This window comes from Musca vetustissima, unplaced genomic scaffold, assembly GCF_032173495.1.
Source record: "Musca vetustissima isolate MV318-11 ecotype Yass unplaced genomic scaffold, APGP_CSIRO_Mvet_v1 utg17712, whole genome shotgun sequence".
In the NCBI taxonomy this organism is placed as follows: Eukaryota; Metazoa; Arthropoda; class Insecta; order Diptera; family Muscidae; genus Musca; species Musca vetustissima.
This window is the reverse complement of record NW_026887840.1, coordinates 41,978-64,202: the sequence shown is the minus strand read 5'-3', so window position 1 is coordinate 64,202 and position 22,225 is coordinate 41,978. Positions and strand designations below refer to the sequence as shown.

The following is a 22,225-nucleotide window of genomic DNA, read 5'->3' as shown; positions in this document are numbered from 1 at the left end:
ATGTAAAAAACGTATAATATAAATTACGTATAATATAAATTTTTAATCATGAAATCTCTGATTTAAAAAATAGTTTTTTTAAAGCATTTTCTTTGAAAAATGTTCGAGGACTTCTACAAATTTTTTAAAATTAATTTAACAATTCTGTTTCATTTGATGTTTGTTTCTTTAACTTACCTTGAACAGGTTCACCATTGTATTTGACAATCAATTCGTGGGAGCCCTCTTCTTTGGGATCGTATTTAACCGAAACGGTACCATCACGATTGTCTTGGATAATGGGCTTGTCAATTTTTCCGCTGGGCATTTTGACTTCAGCTAAAATATAGAAAAAAGAAAAACACACAAAATTAAATCTTTGCACATAAATAATAACAATTTATGAAAGCAAAAAAATACTAAATTCAGAATATACTAGAATGGGATTATTTTTCAATTTAATAAAAAAATAAAATAAATATTCTTAGAATTACTTATAAAAAAGGGGGAGGAGAGGGAATGATTATCAAAATTTTTATTAATGCAAACACAAAGAATCTCTAGCCATTCCATATATATAATGAGAATGTGTCCAAATCTTTTAATGATTCACTTGTTGATTGATGATGCAATATTTTTTGGTTTGTTTTTGTTTATTTTGATATGGATATATATTTCATAAAATGCGCTATATTTTGGAAATATTTTTATAATTGTTATAGCAAAGTATTTATTTCTTTTTGCAAATGTATAAAAATAAGTTTCGCTTTTTTTAATGTGAAAAATGAAAACAAAAATATGGCAAATTTTTTGGCAAAAAAAACATAAAAAATCCAAAAGAATATATTTAAACATCTGGTCAATTTAAAGTGTTTTTAGACATATGAGAGAATAATAACATAAAATTATTTCATATCGAAGGACCAAAATCATCGTTTGAGTAGTTTAAAGCATGTTTACATGAAATGTTTACATCAAAACATTTCATGTAAACATGCTTTATATATAGCTCGCTAACAATTGTGTAAATCGCCTACTATATTAAAAAGTCACTTCAAACGATTCCAATTCCATTAAGTCCTAAGTTTTTTTTTTCAAAAGTCATATCATCAATAAATTACTACCCATTATTAGCCACTAAATCAACCCAATGTAAACACTAATATGAAACATTAATTAAAAAAAGCCTTTTAATGAATTTACTATTAACCCGTAAAGCAAAGACACCACAACATCAAGTATAAACAACAAATGATAAACAGCTAAAAAAATCCGTAAAAATTCATATAAATCACTGACGCGTGCCAAATGTTTTCTTTTCACAAACAAAATAATTTGCCAAAAAAGTCGTGTATACATTGCCACCAAAAACAAATACACAAAACATTGTTTGTATTGAAAACATTAATGGTGGCGGCACATATAAAACAAAACTATTCGCATCACTAAAAAACCAAAAACTTTTCACATATGGGTCACTAGCGCCACTATGACCATATGGATTATGCTAATCATCATCATCATGCTGATGATGATGATAAGATCGATGGTGTGAAATATATTTAAAGAGGCTGTGTAGAAAATATAATTTTCAGAAGCAAAAAAGACTTTATAGTACCCTATAAAAATAAATATAAATATAAGGACGATTTCCAAATAAACTACGACTTCCGTAAAACAGGTTTGGTGTAAACCAGGCTTTATTGTTCATATTTATTTATTGTAATACATTTTTAAATTTATAAAGCAACGTATTTAAATAAAACTTCATATGGCTAATTACTGTTTCAAAGTTGACAGCCGCCATACATTTTACGTATGAAATTAAGTTGCAACCATAACCAAAACAATAAATTGGGGATACCTAAATAAAATGCGTTTTCTTAACTACAAAGCGAGGGTTTAAATAATAATTTTAATATAAATTAATTAGAATGTCTGAAAGTTCGTCGTCTTTCTGTACTAAAATTAGAATTTACAAAAATATGCATTAAAAAACTAGTCTTTTGACAATGATACAAATTAAATTTCTAAAACAGAAATGCATAAAATTTTGTGATACAACGTTAAGGAATTCATTTAAGAATCAACACTCAAAATATTCCCAAATATTGTGGTGGTCTTCATGCAAAAAATGATAAATTCGAATGCCTAATTGAAGCCATTAAGAATAGAATCCAAGGCCACAAAATGTATTTTATATAAACTGAAATTAATTAATAAAATCTTGTTTTCAAATATTACCAAAAATATAACGGCTATATTGTTCCTATTTATTTATTATAGTACATTTTTTAAGATTATAAACCAACGTGTTAATATATAATATTTGAAGACTTTATATGGCCAATTACTGTTTCAAATAAAGTTGACAGCCGCCATACGTTTTACGTATGCAATTAAGTTGCAACCATAAAGAAAACAATACATTGGGGGTACCTAAACAAAAAGCGTTTTCTTAAAACAATTAAAATGTATGAAAGTTTTTCGTTCTGTACTAAAATTAAGCTCTACAAAAACATGCATTTAATGAGAAATATTTATATTGTGGGTTAACTATAAAACTAGTGTGTTAACAATTATATAAACTAATAGAACGTTTTCATTGCACTAGATTTAAGCCAGTGAATTTAAATCGCGAATTTCATTACATAAATATAAAATAATTTTTCTAGAGTAGTGCCAAAAATGCTGTAGAGATTTTCATGCAAAAAAATATAAATGCTATAATGCTAAATTAAAGCCATTAAGAAAAATCCAAGGCCAACGAATGCATTTTAAATTAATAGAAATCAATTAATATAATCTTGTTTTCAAATACAACCAAACAAAAAAATTGGCGGCGCCAGTAAAATGTTGCAAAAATATTTTTCAAAATAAAAAAAAACTAATAGAACACACTCCAAACACATTTATGATATATATACTTTTTAATAAAAAATGATGTTGGTTGTTATTTTTAAATCAAAAGAAAAATACAACTGACTGACTTCATCAAAGCACCAAATTTACATATAATTTTTAATTAATATTCTTGTTTATAGGGGACCAGAAGAAAAACAAAGTAACACTATAATATATTATGTTGTGTCAACTATATCTCCTACAATATTTCTTTGACTTGTCTAAACTACATGAAAAAAATGTGTATATCCATGTTTGTTTGTATGCCTTGTCATTTAGCGTGTCAGAGCATTGTCGCTAAAGTGTCATGATTTGTTGTTAAAATGTCATTTTGATGTTGTTGGCGGACGATGATGTTTTGTTAATTTTGTGTGTCTTAATATCTATTTTTTGCGGATTGTTTAGACAAACAACAAAAAAATCTGCCACAAATTTATGATACTTTGGCAAAATTTCAAAACATGCACGCAACCCATAGCAAATCCAATTTTAAGGTATAGAGGAGTATCCCTCTTTATTTGGTAGTCTACCATGTAAAGAGGCATAAAGATCGCACAGATTTATAGATTTAAAATGTAAACGATATATCACATTTGCATTCTAATACAAGAAAAAGAACTTCATCATTGAGAGAATTTGAAATTAAAATTTCATTTTCGTTGCGGAAATTTTATTGTACTTTGTCTGTATCGAAGGCGCATCATATTTTCTTCGTTTGTTTTTTAGTCCACATGGTCCACAAATTGCCCATTTAATGTATTCTGACACTTGTTTACATTTGTTTTTAATTGTATGTACATTATGCATTCTGTTGAATGCAAAAAAGTACAGAGAATCCGCATACAATGTTGATTCGGATGGATGGGCATAATGAAATTTTAAATTGTACATAGAATTTGTAACATTTATTTTGAGTCAATTTAAGAATTTAGTACATTTTTTGGGCAAAGGGAAATAAAAAATGAGAGAATACAAAGTTGTCAGTGTTGAGAAATATTATTGGATAGAGGAGAAAAAGTTCGGTAAAAATTTGAAAGTCAGGTTCTACTTTTAATATTTAATTATACTAAAAGCCGAATAATCAGTAAAAAGATTTAAAGATTTTTCGTTCCATTTACTGAAATGTTTTTTTTTTCAGAAATCAAATCCATTTGTGACCTAATGTAGACCAATTCCTAACAACATTATAAAATAGTGATTGAAAATTGCCAAAGAAATGACGAAAGCTTTGAAATGTTTTAATATATGTAAACAAATAACAGCTGACCAATCCATTTCCTTTTAATACAAATCGATTCGATTTAAGGGCATAAACGACATTTAAATTTTTTTATTTTTATCGGGTCAACCTACTTCATGAGGATTTATGTGGCATATATACAATGGAATTGACAATTTAAACCCACTGGGTTAACGAAATCGGGTACAATCTAAACATACTAATAGTCTAAACGCGCCTTAACAATTTTAATGTAAATATGGCAATCGAACTTTGACAAATCAATCTCGTTCATTGAAATGAACTTAATGGTTTTTTTATCCGAAAGGAACTAGTTCCGTTTCAAAAATGTGAACAATGACGGAGTAAATATTTAAAATTGAAAAAAAATGTTCTAAAAATGTTTTTTCAAATTTCTAAAACAACCCACACTTTATTGACTATGTGCACTCACTAGCTGACAGACAAAACGCATTCAGTCAGTGTAACTAATTACATTCTCTGCACATAGTTGTTGGGTATTTGACAAATATTCGGTGCGTTTCACTTGATTTACATTGTGATGTGACAGGACAACTGTTGCAAACAGAAAAATGGATTTCTTTCACTCACGATTTACCGAACGGCTATTGGTGATGTTTATCAGCTGGCCATGGTAAAAAAGAAAACGTCAACACAGTATTTTCAAAAAAGAAAGAAAAAGTTATATAGGTTGACGTCAAAACGAAGACGATGTCATGCAATGTCAACAAATTTCGACATTTATTGATCGTTATTTTTCGAAAAAGAAAAATACCAATTGCAAATATCATAAAGTATGGAGACTAATTGAGATTGCGTGTCTTCGAACATAATGCACAATATGTTTTATGATGTTTTTGGGGATATATTAATTTCTATATTTTGTATGAGTAATTTTCGTATTTTTTTGAAAAACGTATTTTTGATGGAAATATTTGTTGTTTCTAAAAATAATTTATGTATTTTTGGAAAAAAAGAAATTGTTTTTATTTTGTGTGCCAAAAAATTAATATATTTTTAAGGTTAAATACCTGTAAGAATATAACGACGCATGAGTTGCATTTAAAGTAAAATTTCTAAAAATTCTCTTCTTCTGTGCTATCATAGTAAAAGTATATTTTAAACCAAAATTACATATATATTAAAACTTTTTACCGATATAAACTACTTTATGAGTATTTTAAGTCATAGGGTTAACGAAATACAGTACAATGTAAACGTACTATATAATAAACAAGATATTTACCGTTAAAAATGAAATATTGATATGAAATTCTCTGGCGTTATCTGGGTAAAAATTAAGTAAAGACGTATGGCACACATCAAGCGCAAGAGTTGCATTTACAAGTGCGACCTTAAGAAAATGCGTTTCAGGGTAGTTTTTTAGCGAAGGCTAAAAAATGTTATAATGAATTGTTTTTATTTAAAAAATATAATTTTGTATAAATACTGATTCTCTTTTATTTAAATACTGGTTTTAAATATTTATCACCAAATTAAGCCAAGGAATACAAGGACGCCTGAGTGGCATATAAGGTGAGACTAAAGTACAGCCGTATGTCATACTTTAATGACGAGAGTGGCATTTACCAGTGGGACCTTAAGAAAATGCGTTTTAGAGTAATTATGTAGGATTAACAAACTAAATACTTCTAGGCTACAAGGAATTTCTTATTAATTTTCTAAATTACAATATTAAAATAATTAATTTGCATTACATTCTTATTCTATCAAATAAAAGTTCCTTTTTTTACCTTGATGTGTTATAATATAAAATGATGATTTAAAATTTAATGGTAAAAAATCGCAATTAAACAATCCTTCATTCTCTGGTATTATCGTTTCGTTATAATAGACCTGAGTCTTTTCGACGTGATCACGTTCCGATACCGTTACTTTATAATATTTCGGATGATAAAAATAACTGAAATCTTCCCAAGTAGCTTCGGGAGCTTCAGGTTTTTCAGTCATCCAACCGAAATTCATGATGATCGTGGGTTTTTTATTTAGTTATTTAATTTATTTTATGTTAATACGATGTTTTTTGTTTGTTTGTTTAATATACAACACACACAGTTTATGGTAAAATTTGAAATAGAGACACTTAAAATTTAGATTAAAATTATTTTTTGGTAGAACAAAATGCAAACAAAAATATGTTGATATATAAAATAAATTTTGAAAAAAGTACACAAATAAAATATATATTTTTGATAGTGGAAAAAATACAAATATAAGAAAAAATAATGTGGATATAGGCGTTCAACAATATTTGAAGTATAGGTAATTCAGGTTCAGGGATTTAATTTTGAATATTTCTAATATATACTCTCAATAGTTTTGCTTGAAAGTTAGAAGGAAATTCGGGCACATTCCTTGATGTCATAAAACATACTGCCAAATTCCAAATCAAACTCGCCATAGCTACCTTTACAGATTATGGGGAAATGTCTGTCTACTGGAGCGTATGATTAAAGTCGTACATCATACGGCAGATAGTTCCTTCCGAAAGAATTTCATAAACATTTTTGTTCACTCTCTCGATTTGAAATGACTGCTTCGTGAAAATGTTAGTCTTAAACGACTGAACTAAAATTGTTATTGTTATAAGGCTGAAAATATGGAGGTATTAAAAATCTAATGAGAAATAACCAGAATGTCGACATAAATCTGGATATGGTGGTGCAATTATTTGTAATTGTATAGCCTTTCATTGAGAACTGCAATGGCCTGGCCAGATTGTAAGGACAGAAATAAGCCTTTTTGTGAACAATTAAATATATATTATCTCTAGAAGTTGTCGTGTTCATAATCCCCCCTGTCTGTGAAGAAAATTTATTTGTTAGTAGGGACGTTGAAGACAGCTTTCAGTTGTAGAAAGAATATTTCAAGAATACTTGAATTAAAACTAGATAAAAATATATTCTAGCAGTTCCGTATATTTACAAATCTTTATTGAAGGATGAATATTGTACATTGTATTAAGTACTAAAAAAACACAATGTTCGTTAATAATCTCCACCAAAGGATCCAAAAGCAAATAAAAATTCAGAATTTGCATCACTTTGGAGTTGAAATTGTCTGTAAGGTGGCTTGATGACGTCTGGCCAAATCACTGCGACTGCGTTTAAAAAATTAGCCTAAGGCCTTCTTCAATATAACCATATATTTCTGGGAGGTTCTAGGGACCTATATTGTCTTCTGAAAACCTTGCAAAATAATGCTAGGGTGATAAAAATATATTTTATCTATCGGAATACGAAAAAATTGAAAAAAAATAGAGCGGGGACATTTTACATATGATATCTGGACCACAATCACCATTGATTTGGGTACCCAATTAAAGAATATTTCTGTATTTGGGTACGCTAGGCCGTATGATTAACGCCATATCTAATACGCCCTACAGTACTATGTGAACAATTTTAATCAGATCTCCAAGACACATAGAAGGTGTAGGTTTTGAATAAAAAAATAATTAATGTTTTCGGTATAGTTAAGCGTATGATTGCTGTCGTATATCATACGCTTAATAATTGGTTTGGAAATTCCAGGTTAAAAGATGTAAATCCGTTATTCTAATGAGAAGAAATGCAAAATAAATTTAAAACCTTTTCCATTTAGAAATTAATAAAAATTCTTATACAAAATATTTCGATATGCTGGAGCGTATGAGTTACAATATGTAGTACACGTCCAGTAGTTTTGTAAGGCCTAACAAATGATAACATCACATTCAATGTGTCGTGTAAGCTTTCCTAGAGGCGTATAATTGATGTCATATATGATACGCTCTATAGTATAAAATGGAAGAAGTTTTATAAACGATACATTTCTAATTTTTTTGCTTAAAATCTCTGAATAAAAAGAGGCGATGAAGCTTGTTAATCATTTTTTTTTGAATGAAAAGCTACAAAAAAAGAACATTTTTTAAACAATTTATTCTATTAACAGAAATTAAAAAAAAATTAAAAGAGGTAAAAAAATTTCTGTTTTGCGGAGCGTATAATCGACACCATATTTTATACACCCAGTAGTTCTCAAGAATAAAAAATAGCATTGAATTAGTCTTAGAGAAGATTGGTTTAAAATAGGGCTGTCCACAATAATACATATATTGGGCACTGCTGGTTTAAATTAAATAATATTTGTTGTATTTTATTATGAGTATGAGTATTGGCATACATGATACGCTCCATAGTATTCTATGTACTCACAATACATTTCAAATATTTTTCTGAACACAATAACTGCTTTAAAAAATACAGATTAAATCGAAATGTATAAGATTATAAATCAGCTACTGAAATGAGAAACTATATAGAAAATATCTGAAATCGTAATTATAATTCAAATCCTCCTAAGGACATAGAAAAAATGTGGGTGTACTGGAGCGTATAATTGCTGTTGTTTATCATACGTATAATTTCAATCCGGATGATTCCTTTAATTACAATAATTGTCCTTAAAAGGTCCATATTAACTAGAATCGAATAGAAGTATAAATTATTTTAAATGAGAAAATAACTGATCTAAATTCTCATCCATTTGTAAGAGTTTACAAAATTGTCATTATGCTGGTGCGTATGATTAACACCATATATCATACATTTAATAGTTCGCCAGAAAACTGAATGTGACAATGGAAATAAACAAATATTCGATATTTGCAGTAGGCAATTAAATATATGGACAATTATTTCTGGGTCTTGACTATAATCCTATGCAAAATTTACAATATATACTGGAGCGTATGATTAGTGTCATATATGATACACCCTAAGGTACACTAAGGAGGATTTTATTATTTTGCAAACAAATATTATTTAGGTATTTGCGGAATTTGGCAAAGATAACTAGTTATTTACTATAATTCATTATTGTGCAAAAAGTACTGAAACTAATACGTCTAGGGTCTCTTGACTCTAGGCAGAAGGTGGCCAGAAAACGCCTCTAGCTGTGATCTATTCGATGTGAATTTTAAGGATATATTTTTATCATATAATGCCATTTTTTCTTAATTCCTTAAAATTATTTTATGTTGGCATTTTTTTCAGTTTATTATTTTAATTTTATTTTATTGGTTTAAATTTTTTTCTTAATTTCCAAAATATATATTTTTTAAATAATTTTTTTTTTAATATCCACTTTATTTATTTCTTATATTTGTATTTTTTCCCACAGGCCAACACTATAAGGAAGCCATTTTTTATATTTCCTTTTGAAAAAAACTCACACTTTGCTTTTTTTACAAAATTTCTATAATTATTTGTTTCCCTTTAAAATTCTTTTAGTTTATTTACGTAATAGTTTATTATTTTTTATTTCTTTTAGAAACAGTTGTCTTTATTTTGTAATCTAGAACACTTGTATTTCTTTAATTGTATATCTCGATCCTTGTAATTATCCTTTTTCAGTTATTACAAAAAATTATAATATATTTCAAATTTCAATATTAATTAATTGAATTTGAATGATGAACTACCGTGTCACAACACACTACTACCGCAATTTAAATTCCGTAATTATGTCTATGCGTTTTCACGTCCCGTTTTCAATTGAGTTTTCGTAATTCCAAATTGAATTAAAGGTCTATCTATCCGCATCGATTTGATCGATACCATGGCAGAAAAAAAGAGTTCTTTTTTGCGGGGCGCTATCCCGCAGCAGCAGCATCAATAATGGCTGACAATAAAGGAGCGTAGCAGCAGATCAGTCTGCTGCTGTCGCCGCTGCGACGTGACAGAGTTGTTAATGATAATGATAATGATGCTGCAGTCCGCTGTCAAGAGACTGTCTTTTGCACCTATACCAATAAAAACAATTGATCGACTACCATATTCTGTATTGGCAAAAAAACATATACATTCACTTTGTGTATGTGTGTATTTTTGTCATGGTAGTGGTGGTGCTGGTACTACCATTGGTAACGATGGCCCCTTTTTTCATTCTGATATACAAAATTTAGCCATACATATATCTTTATAGGTATTAAGCTTATCAAAAAATATATAAAAAATACAAAAAAATATTGTCTTTGAATTCCGAAAGCTTTCAAAATTGGAAACATATTTTTGTATTTTCTTTCTGCATTCCCTCAATTTTCCAACAAAAAACACACATAAAATTCTGTGCAAATTTTTTTTCAGCATAAAGGCAGCGACATCAAGAATCAAAAATATTTTTCATAATAAATTTTATTATTTATTGATTTTCTTGTTCTTCTTCATCGCGGAGTCCATATAAATCTCTTGAGTCATCTTGCACTGCCCTGCCCAAAATTCCTCAAATATGTTTTGAAGCGTAACAATAGAAAAAAGATACATTTGAGCAATTTGTTGTTGGCAATATAAAAAAATATCTATAGAGGTGGACAATATGAAATATTTTATTGATACGATGGGAAGATTATTTTCAGACAAATGCAAATAACATAAACATGTTATGGGAGAATATTTTTAGAAATCAAGCAAGTGTCTTCTGTGATGCAGAAAATTAAAAAAAAAACAAATTCTAGGTGTACTGGAACGTATGACTGATACGCCCAATGGTACACTACGAAGAATTTTTTGTAAAAAAATTGTTTTAACAATTCCAGAATAAATCGGGATGAACAATGTTTTTAAATCAGTTATTTGAATGAGAAGCTATGGAAACAAAATAATCAAAAAAAAAAAAAAAAAAAACTCTCATTTAAATACCAGTAATCGAAATAAAAATCCGCATATAAATATCTGTATGCTAAACCGTATGACTTATAGTGTTAGTCATATGCTCCAGACAAAAGTTCTGCAGGACAAAAAATTAAAATCATAATAAGGAATAGGTCTTATAGGTATTTTCGATACGAAATGAAGAATACTTTTTGTATTTTGGTATGCTGGAGCGTATTATTGATGTCATATATGATACGCAACATAGTTATTATAAATATAGTATTTGTATGATTTGCTTTCAATACTTTGTTTTAAGAGTTCCTGCATTAGTAGGTTCGAGCATGGAATATTAAAAATATAGTTTTTAGAAATGTTTTACGGGAAATATAATTAAAAAAATTATTTTATATTTTGCTATACAGAATTTTGGAAAACAATTCGCTGCATCCTGGAGCGTATGACTAATGACATATGACATGATACGTCCCATAGTACTCTATGGAGAAATTTTTAATTATTTTAAAAATTTTACTATAATCAGATTTGAATAAAATTATACATCAGTTATTTGAAGGAGAAGCTATAGGAAAATAAATATCTTAAACCCCCCATTCAATTGGCAGTAATTTGAAATAAAAATTCGCTTATGGACATAAGAATGTCAGTATGATGGGGTGTATGATTGACACCATATATCATACGTCCAATAGTTCTCAATTAAGGAATTTATTTTAAAATTTTTTTCGTATGTCTATTGTCATGCATCATACGATCAATAGTTCTCCATTCAGGGTTTGTTTTATAAAAGTAGAGTTTAAAAAAATTGAAATTAAATTTAGTATACAGATGAACTGAAATTATATTCTAATAAAATTACACATTCAGTTTGAGTTTGGAAAAATAATGTGTATTTAAAATATGATCAAACTGTCCATTAAATTTTCAATACATCACCCCATTAATTATCTCATCCAATTGGCTATGGAAATAAATCTTTGAATTAACAGACCAGCAATAAAATCCGATATGCGGGCACGTATGATTAATGTCATGTATCATACGCCAATGCAGAATTTAAATCCGATATCTTGGAGCGTATGCCTAATGTCATGGATCATACGATCAATGGTTCTCCATTCAGGGTTTGTTGTTTTAAGTAGACTACTGAATGACATATATGGATTACAGAAGTTATACAGTTGAACTGAAATATTCTAATAAAAAATGGTCCAACAACTTGATTAAAAATAATTATCCTAAAAAATATTAAAAACAATTATTTATGTTTAGTTGGGTCTTGAAAAAAAAATCTTGGCCATCTTGAAAGTTTTTCATAACAAATTTTCGTTCTGCTGGATGTTAAAAAATTGTACTTAAAATTAAAATAAATTTGACTTTTAGTTTGTACCTTGAAACGGATTGATATAAAAATCTACGCTCTGTTGGGCGTTGAAAAAATTAAATTTTCTCAAAAAATCACTCTGCTAGGACTGGAAAAACATCTTTATAAAAAAACCTGCCCTCAGTTGGATTCTAAAAATTATACACTTTTTTGAAAAAAGTTTAAAATAGGAATAAAAATAAAAAAAAATTTAAAACAAAATATGCATCCTGCAGAATCCCGATAAAATATTAGATAAAAATCGGAGCTATATAAGGTTTGAAAAATAGTCTTAAAAATCAAATCTTTCTTGGGAAAATGCTCTTAAAAATTAAGCTTTGTAGGGAGAATGCTAAAGTAGACCGATTCATTACAAGGACTCAGTCTTTGTTGATTGGGTCCTTGAAAAGCATAAAAATAATACCGAATTTCATTGAGAAAAAACGTGGACTGATTAGGCCCAATTCCATCTCGATGGCTACAAAATAAAAACAAAATTGCCGCATATGGCGTTGCTAAGCCCCCAGAACTATTGTTGAGAAGCGTCTTCATTCTCAAAGTGTGGCATTTTGGTTGGGTTTATGATCCGCCACAGATCAATCAATGTGGGTGAATCAAAAATGACGGTGAATGGATTGCAATACTGAGAGATGATTTTTTTATGGTCGGGGTTGTATGGTATTAATACGGACAAAGTTTATTTTTAACAAGGCGGTGCTACGTGCCACACCATCAACCAAATCATTGATTTTTTTATGAGGAAAGTTTTCCAACCTTTGTATCTCTGGAAAAAGTGATCACGACGGGTCACCGTAATCTTGTGATTTAAAAGATAAGTTCTACGCCAAAAGTACAGCCATCGGAACCAGTGTTACAAGTCCAATTACTTTTTCTTAAAAAAAAAAACGTCCAGGAAAATATTCATAAGAGGACGACGTTCGCTTGGGCCATGGAGGAATTTTATTAAATCATCTACGCTATGTTTTAGTAATATTTCCTTTAATTGGGCTTTTCTTTAACCTTTGGGCTTTTCATAAAATATTCTTAAACAAATAAACTATATTAGTCTAAAAGAGTGGCGAATGATTACTGTCGCCAAAATATAACTTATATGCCACCAAGTCCAAGAAATGTTAATTACACTAACCAATCGATCTATTCACATTTCTATTAAAATTGAAAATAACAATTTAAACACATTGTACGTATGAGATCATATTTTTGATCACAAACTACTTTTTTTCTGACCCAAAAAAAAAAAAAAAAAAACTCCAGGGATTTTGAGTAATGATTATATATTTTAAAATATTCAAAATTTGTACATTTGCTCCTTGTTTTAGAAATTAAGCCGCCCTGGATTTTGAACACATGTTTTTAGAGAAATGTATAAAAATAATCTTAAAAAATATAGATTCTGTTGATTCTTATACTACCTATACGCCACATAGTCCAATAAGTGTTAATTACATCAATCAATCAATCGATCGATCCATGTTCATATTTTAATGGAAAATAAAAATTTAAATACTTATGAAGTCATATTTTTGACCACAACTTTTTTTCTGATCCAAAAAATCCCCAAGGTTTTTATATGTTTTTAAATAATTAAGAATTTTTAATATACTCCTTATCTTACAATGTTTCCCTAAAAGTCCAGTAATCTACCTCAAAAACCTAGGCTAATACCCAAATTTGCTCCACTTATCACCAAAATAAAACTTTACAAAACTACTAACAACAAAAATAATCACATACATAGTTGTTTGAAAAAATATTCTTTGGTTATAATTTTAGATTGAAAATTTATAGGTATTTGTGTGTGATACAACATGCAATTGGCGCAAATCAATCAAAAACTATTTTTTCTTCTTTTCCGAATGCGAACAATATTTTTGATTTGAAAATTTTGTTGTTGCTGCCTGCCTGCCTGCCTGCCATCAATTGAAAATCTATAATAATCTGCTGAATATTGTGAACGGCAGATCATTATGAAAATCTACAAAAGTAATTACAACAACAAAAAGAAGAACTAAATTTATTTACCCGGAGGTAAGATGGATGTTGATTAACGTGTAAGAGGCTCTTTGTAAGTCATCATAATGTGAGAAATGCTGTGAATATATTTGTTTTTGTACACTCAGACTATTGATGATGCTTGATATGACGGTTTTGTTTTTGCTGAATACCTTTTATTGTGAGCGTGTAATCAGTCACGAAATGAAAGTATACATTTGAATGAAAAGCTTGATTGAATTTAGATCACAAATGGAAGGAATGAAAATTTTGAATTATATATAGGTAAGGTTTTCCAAAATTAAAAACGTTAATTCAAAGAAAAAATATTCTTTAAGAAATTAATGTTTTTATGAACATCAAAAATATTATTTTAAAAATGTAACATCTGTTAAGTAGTAAAAATTTTAGAAAATAAATCTTCAAAATATCTAACTTTGTGGTAATGAAAAACAAATTTCTTCAAAAAATCTACACTATGTGGGGTCTGGAAAAAATATGGTTTATCAAATTTTCGCTTTGAGGGGCCTTGACAAAAAATATGGTTTAAAATGAAAGCAAATATTTTGAAGTCTGGCCCAGGATGCGTATAAGTAGTATCGTACCTCATACGCCACATTTTTGGGATCACCAGCCTTTCCAAAAAAAAGACATTGTCATCAGTTTTTTTACCCCTCAAACAGTCAATAAACAGAAATATTTCTTCAGTACGCCATAAATGTTTGTATATTATATATATTTGAATGTGTATATGTTATACTGAATTTTGAGACAGTTCACACAACTGTCCGCATGTCAATAATGAATGGGCCGTTGTATTTATCCATAAATTTACAATTAATATGTACACGACCAAAAAAAAAAATCGGGCTGGTCATTTGCCACCCCCCAAAACCGAAAAGCAATTTGTCATTGTTATTATTATTGTTGTTTGCCAAAATAATAATAACAACATACTTACACCCATACACATGCAAATTGGACAACTTAATTAAATTTATGATTTATGGCGATTGTTGGTCACAGCAGCCTGTTGCCAGTGGCCATTCCTTTGACATCTTTCCCAGTACCCCAAACAACCAATCATCCATTCATTCATGTTATTTTTTGAAAACTGTAAATATCTTTCGTGTTGTTGTTGCTGTGCTCGTTATTTGATGGATAAAACACATGCGTTACATGCTTACAAAAACTATTAACATAGTTGAAAATTCGAAAAAAAAATGAAAAAGAAATATTGGCAACTGCAGAAAAACGACATCTATACATTGACAACTAGAAGAAGTCCGAACAAAAATTACACCAGCGAAACGGCCACAGGCCACAACAAATTCCATATGAAAAATATGTAATAAAAATAATCTATATATGAGCTTTACACACATTCATGTGTGTGTGTGTGTGTTTTTGTGTGCTGCTGCTGCTGAATTTCTTTTAAAGCGCCCAATTTCTTTTGATGATGGTTTTGCTTTTTAAATGATGTGCCGTTCCTAAATGACTTTTTTCGCCACATAAGATGCAAAAAAATCGGACATTTGTTGCATTGATTTTTCATTTGTGGTGGCTTGATTGACAAATCAGCACGACTAACGAGGGTAACGTTGGTGTTTTTGTTCATTTATTTGAGGTAAATAACCATTTGTGAAACTGGTTGGCGTATGAGTAATATTTTTCGTGATAGCAGTTATACTTCGCCCGCAATATATATATATATATACATATATATATACATATTAACATATGTTCTTCCCAAAAACAATCACCATCTACCATACATTTTTAATGACACATATTGTCATTCATTTGTTTGTTTTCTCACAGACAGTTCATTGCATTCTTCTTGACATTTCCAAATTTAGTATTTTCAATTAGCTTTCATAATGAATTACCCGCACCAATTACACATGTTAATATTTTGTTTTATATTTAGTATATTTAAAAAACAAATGAAGAACATCACAAAATGGCAACACAATTCTATTAAATCATTGTTAACGCCCTGAAGTATGCTATAGATTTTGGGTGCAATGTACTTAAACGGGTCAATGCATTTATATATTATTTTGTTTTAGGTTTAATAAAACAATTTAATGGTCATTGTTTTGGGTAATGTGGGTTAAAATTATTTTCTTCAAGATTTGTTTTAAAAATATATCCACATGTTATTTGCCCTGTCACATTGTAATCGCCTTATTTGTAAAAAAGAAAATTAATTTATTTTTAATTATGTTTATGTACTGAATTTGCAGCTGTTGATGAATGTTTTTCAATTTAGTTTAAATGTTGCAGTTGGGCGCCAACTAATTAGTAAACATACTAAATATAGCTAGATGGCTTTATACAGCTCTTGTAAAGCTGGAAGGCCTTATGCAGGCATTCAAAAGTTAGAAAACCTTATAAAGGACTTTTTCAGCCAAAAGCTAAAAGGCCTTATATGGGTCTTTTGAAGGTAGAAAATCCTATGCAGGTTTCCTAAGTGTAGAAAAACTCATATCGCTCTTTTTTAATCAGAAGATTCAGTATGGGTATTTTAACGGTATTCTAAAGCTATAAGGCTTTATATACGCTTTATAAGCCAAGTGCACCGTATACAGACTTTCTAAAGCTAGAAAACTCTATATAGATATTATTTAGGAAAAAAAGAACAATAAATAAATAAACTAAAAAAACATCTATAGCGCCTTAATTTTATATGGGCCTTCTAAAGATAGTACATTTTATAAAGGTCTTTATAAGATACCGTATAAGGTCTTCTATAGCCATTTAAATTTCAAAAAAAGGTCACTTAAAATAGCCTTCCCTCTTGTAGGTCTTCTATCTATATGCGACCCTTATAATATCTGCTATGTACATATAGTAGCCCTTAGCACATATTTTTGTATAAAAAAGTTCTACAGAAAGATTCAATTTTTTTTATAATTTTTTATGATTTTTTTTTAAATAGTACATTAACTTTTTTCTATGGAATGGCCTATATATAATTCCCTAGTCTTTAACTTTTACATAAAAAAATAAAAAAAAAAAAAATATTTCTTCACTTACCAACAACGATACCACCGGTAGTCGGCACAGGGAATTTCTCAAACGCAACGGGTCGGAAGTTACTTTCGCTTTTACCGTTCAGCAATTGTTGTTGTTGTTGGGTAGTCTGCTGTGTGCAAGAAATTAATAAAAAAGAAGGAAGAAGAGAGAGAAATAAAAAAATAATTATTAGTTAATTGAATTTAATTATTTTATATACACATGTAATGTATTTATAACAACAACATCACGTATACAACAACACACACACACTAACAATAGGATAAAACAGATTCAAGGGAGTTGTTTTTTTTTCAGTTTTCAAGCTAACCTTAATAAACCCTTGAAACTGAAATTTATTCTATATAGAAGAAAATGTATAAAAATAGAGATATAGAAAAAATTTAGAATTAGTTGTTGTTGTATATAGTGGAAGTATATGTGTATTAAGAATATATATTTTCTTATTTTTTTTTTTTGTTGAAAAATATATATTTTTAATATACATATATTTTGGGGAATATTGTGTTAATATTTTAATTATTAAAAATTTGAATATTTGTATTTAAGATCTCAGTAAATTTGAAAATGTTTTGAGAGTAGATGCATACATAAATGTTATACAAAAAATCCTTGATACCCTGAAACCTTTGCGGATATAATGGTTGATGTAGGGTCGAAAAAATGGTAAATGTGTTGGGTGAGTTCCATGGATATCGAAGCGATGAGTACCGATATTTAGTCTTCTTGAAATTAATCCATACACCTCCATATAAGGTTTTTTCAATGGTGGATTAAAAGGGAATTTAAACGATTTTAAAATGAAATAGCGATGGTGAAATATTGTAATTTCCCGGTAATTATTTTAGTGTTGCACACACAGTGTTATTAATTTCATTTGTGGCTTTGTGCCCTTAAAAATGATCGAATGTATAACGTAATATGTTTTGTAAACTTTTCTACAAATCTAAGATTTGTATCAGAATATAAAATGAACTTAAACAACTTTCAAAAGAAACGACTCATTTGATGATGCATTGAAAAACAAAACCCCCAATCAAGCCGCTCACGAACAATTGGGAATTAGGAAATTGACATTCCACAAACGTCAACATTGCCGATTGGATCCTTGAAAGGCTTGATAATAATCTCCATTCTATCTCCGCCCTACTTTTTCAATATCAACAGTAGAACCGGGCGCTGTCGTTGAATGGTATAGATCGGTACAGATCGTCACAAGCATCGCAAATATTGTGTTTTATGGGAAATGTTTCCGGGTAGTGTTTTTTTTGAAGTGGTGATAACAATTTGCCGACGAGATCTTGTGATTTAAAACCTTGCGACTTATTTCTTTGGTTTTATTGCCCTCGTGTGATTATAAACCAATAAGTTTTATGGTCCGGAAGGGTTTTTGTTATATATCTATATCTGAACCGATTTCAGGGAAACTTGCCAGACAGTACGTTGTGTCAATCGGCCTAGCTATGGATATTTTCACGAAGCTAGCAACATCATTCCCGACTTAATTCAGTACCCTATTCCAAAATTCGTGAAAATCGAAAGATATATAGGGACTTTGGTGCACTAATTACAAAAAATCGACGAAAATATATATGGGAGCAATATCTAAATCTGAACGGATTTTCACGATACTTAGCACACGTCATTCTAGCCTTAATTCAGTACGCTATTACAAATTTCGTGCAAATCGAATAATTTTCAGAGACTTTGGTGCACCAATTACCTAAAATCGGATGAAAATATATATGGGAGCTATATATTAATCTGAACCGATTTTCACGAAACTTTGCACACATCATTATATACTTAATTTAGTACGCTGTGCCAAATTTCGTGCAAATCGAAAGATATATAGGGACTTTGGTACACAATTTACCTTAAATTGGACGAAAATATATATGGGAGCTATATCTAAATCTGAACCGATTTCCGACTGCACACATAATTCTCGATCTCATTCATTACTCTGTGCCAAATTTCGCGTAAATAAAAAAGATTTCCAGCGACTTTAGTGGACTATTTACCTAAAATCGGATGAAAATATATATGGGAGCTATATCTAAATCTGAACCGATTTTCACGAAACTTGGCAGACATCATTCTAGACCTTATTCATTACGCTGTGCAAAATTTCGTGCAAGTCAATCGATTTCCAAGGACTTTAGTGGACTATTTACCTAAAATCGGGCGAAGCTATATATGAAAAATTCATTTTCAAAAACACATGTTATTCATTATGTGGAAATCGAATAATATAGGGACTTTGGTGCACCATTTTAAATCGGACGAAAATATATATGAATATATAAATCTGCATTTTCAGATCTTTTATTTCAAAAATTGAATTTTTCTTGAAATAGCGAAATCGACTCAGAAAGTGATTCTATGCATATTCTAAAAAAGAACCATGTGTCTATCACGTTTCCTTTTGCCTGTTACAAACATATCCACAAAGACATATATCCCTGTACCACAGTGTGGTGAAGGGTATAAAAAATTCATAAAAATCATGTATAAGCGTGCACGTTGTGTTCTCTTTTTTATGAAATCAGCATCTGATCCTTTATTTCAAAAATTGCATTTTTCTTGGAATAGCGAAATAACCCTCCCTTTCCATAGAACAGTTACATGACATGTGCTATACCTCATCCTTTTCCGCCGTGTAACAAATGATGACAAAAGGATATGAAGTGGATTTAGAACTACTTCCGCATTCCCTATATATTTTACTGATCTGATTATTGTCTATTTGTAGGTATATAAATAATGCTTTCTGGCAAGGAATTTTCCTCGAATGAATTTGTGTTCGTCGAAGTTCGTTTGAGGTGCATTTTTTAAACTTTGAAAAGACCTGAAAAAAAGTCTCAGCACCCTAGGTCGTAAATTATAAGAAATCATTATTTGAATCTGTAATGCCATCTCTCATTTTGTCCTGTTAGCCAAAGAAATCAATTCAGTATTTTTCTGTTTCAGTCGGAATGGCGTAGCAATTCGGAGTACCATTCACGTGAATCGAAACAAACCCGATTTAATAGGCACTTGACACATATCAGTCAAGACTCAATCTTGGCATACTCCATTTTGGGATCATTTCAGCATCCTGTACTCAATTTCGTTACGATCGGCCAGAAATAGTGTTTTTGGTGCACAATACGGATGAAATCGGAAACCATTATTGATGGGAAATATATGTAAATCCATAACTCATTTCGGTAGCCTCTGCTAAATTTCATGTCAATCATCTAAGAAAGGAAAATGGCAAACTATAGCTACTTCGGTTGAAAAATATGACTGAGAGCCTGGCCTAGATTATGAAGCCTATGGATGGACTCAGAATATGCAAATCATTCATTCAAAATACTGTAAATGGCTCAGGATCCCGAAATGTCAAATAAGAGCCTCTGAGGAATATAGATCGTGGTCCTAAAATTACCATTTTTCTCAAGGAGGTCTATTGTCATGCTAGAACTCAGAATACTAAATTACAGGCAACTCGGTTGGATCGGTTGACACCTCGGCGATTAAAAACATAAAAACTACCTAAAGCCAGTCAGGAGTCTTATAGGAGAACTATGCCAAAATATCGACCTATATCGAAAAGTGTTTTTGAAATAGTATTTTATGCTCCAATAGTGCAAAATTTTATGTTACAGCCACTTCGATCTGAAAAACACGAATCTATATTGGAAATCTTCTGCCAAGATATGCTTTATCCTTTAAAAACCCAAAATATCTAATTAGACCACATGTTTGACAATGGTGGATCTTCGAAGTAGACTATCTATAGGCCTTCTATACCTCCAATACTATTTGTAAGACCTTATATTGGTCTTCTATATCCATGGACATTATATAGGTACTGTATAAAAAATCTATATCTAGAAGACCTTATATAGGACTTCTAATTAGAAAAATAATGGGTTGGAAATTTTGGCTAGGACACAACGTATTTGCAATTTTTAGTCATAATAATAATAATTTAATGTATCGTTCCAATATAGCTCCCATATAAGTGTTCCGCAACAATTTTCAAATTTTGATGATTTCAATTGCCGTTCCCAATCGAAGTGATTGTCATTTGGGATTTCAGGTTTTTTCTGTTTTTAACTGCTTTCATATCTATGTATGTTTCGGAGAAATGTAGTCGATATCGAATGTGGCCATACCAAATTGAAAGACTTCGATCGGAGCAACTCAATATCGACCAGCAGAGTTTGCTCCCAAATTTCACATAGACCCCAAGAAAAAGAATGCCATCTCATTCTAGGTATTTGAAAGGACCTACACGTATTCTACAATCTATGAATATTTAGTAAAAATTATTTACTAGAGGACCTTATATGGGTCTCCTAATTAGAAAACCTTCTAAATAAAAAAACCGGAGGATTGGAAAATTGTTGCTAGGATCCTGAAAATGCCTAACATCGAGTGGTATATTTTTCGTGGACTATGCCGTTTTTTTGGAAGATGTTTTTCCACTCACCAGGAACCCGAATATCACATTACAGTCACATCGACAGGAAAGCGTTTTCCAAATATCGAAAGTTTTAATAAAAAAAACAAAAACAATATGTCGTAGCAATGTATGTACAAAAGCTTTAGCAAAAATATTGTGAGTTCTATTCGGCTTTCAAGCTACCGGCAGATGGACATACCTAAATAAAAACTAAATTTTATTCTGAGGAAGAATATACATACAATATAGGGTCTTCCACGAAATATTTGAAGATGTTTTAAAGGCAATAGTAAATTTAATAAATACATCCTCCAAAAGTAAATGTGTGTCCTACTGAATTTAGCAATGAAATGAAGGGGATGACTACAGAAACATTTTCAATTTACTGAGATTTTTTAAAAAAGCTCAAGGATTTGTTCTAATCCTTAAACTTATTAAGTGACAGTTTTCATGAGTGACATTTTTTGACATGTGACTTTAAAACAAAAAAAAATGGAAGCTGTTAATGTTTGTTTTTAATTCCAATAAAAGCTTTGCATTAAGCTTCAAAGGCA

The 22,225-nt window shown here is 29.9% G+C and overlaps 1 protein-coding gene across 4 annotated transcripts in view; it reads right to left on the bottom strand.

Moving 5' to 3' along the window:
- Positions 1-22,225, bottom strand: part of LOC133335579 (filamin-A) — a 67,879-nt gene that overhangs the window by 5,069 nt on the left and 40,585 nt on the right. For 2 of the 4 annotated variants that reach the window (XM_061543890.1, XM_061543891.1), the window contains exons 10-11: positions 17,216-17,321; positions 178-318 (exon numbers count right to left, since the gene is read on the bottom strand). In XM_061543890.1, coding sequence (XP_061399874.1) covers positions 178-318; positions 17,216-17,321 — 247 coding nt within the window. Of the gene's footprint in view, positions 1-177; positions 319-5,877; positions 6,136-17,215; positions 17,322-17,525; positions 17,556-22,225 lie in introns of those variants that run through there. The other 2 variants (XM_061543889.1, XM_061543892.1) reach the window with 2 other exon arrangements.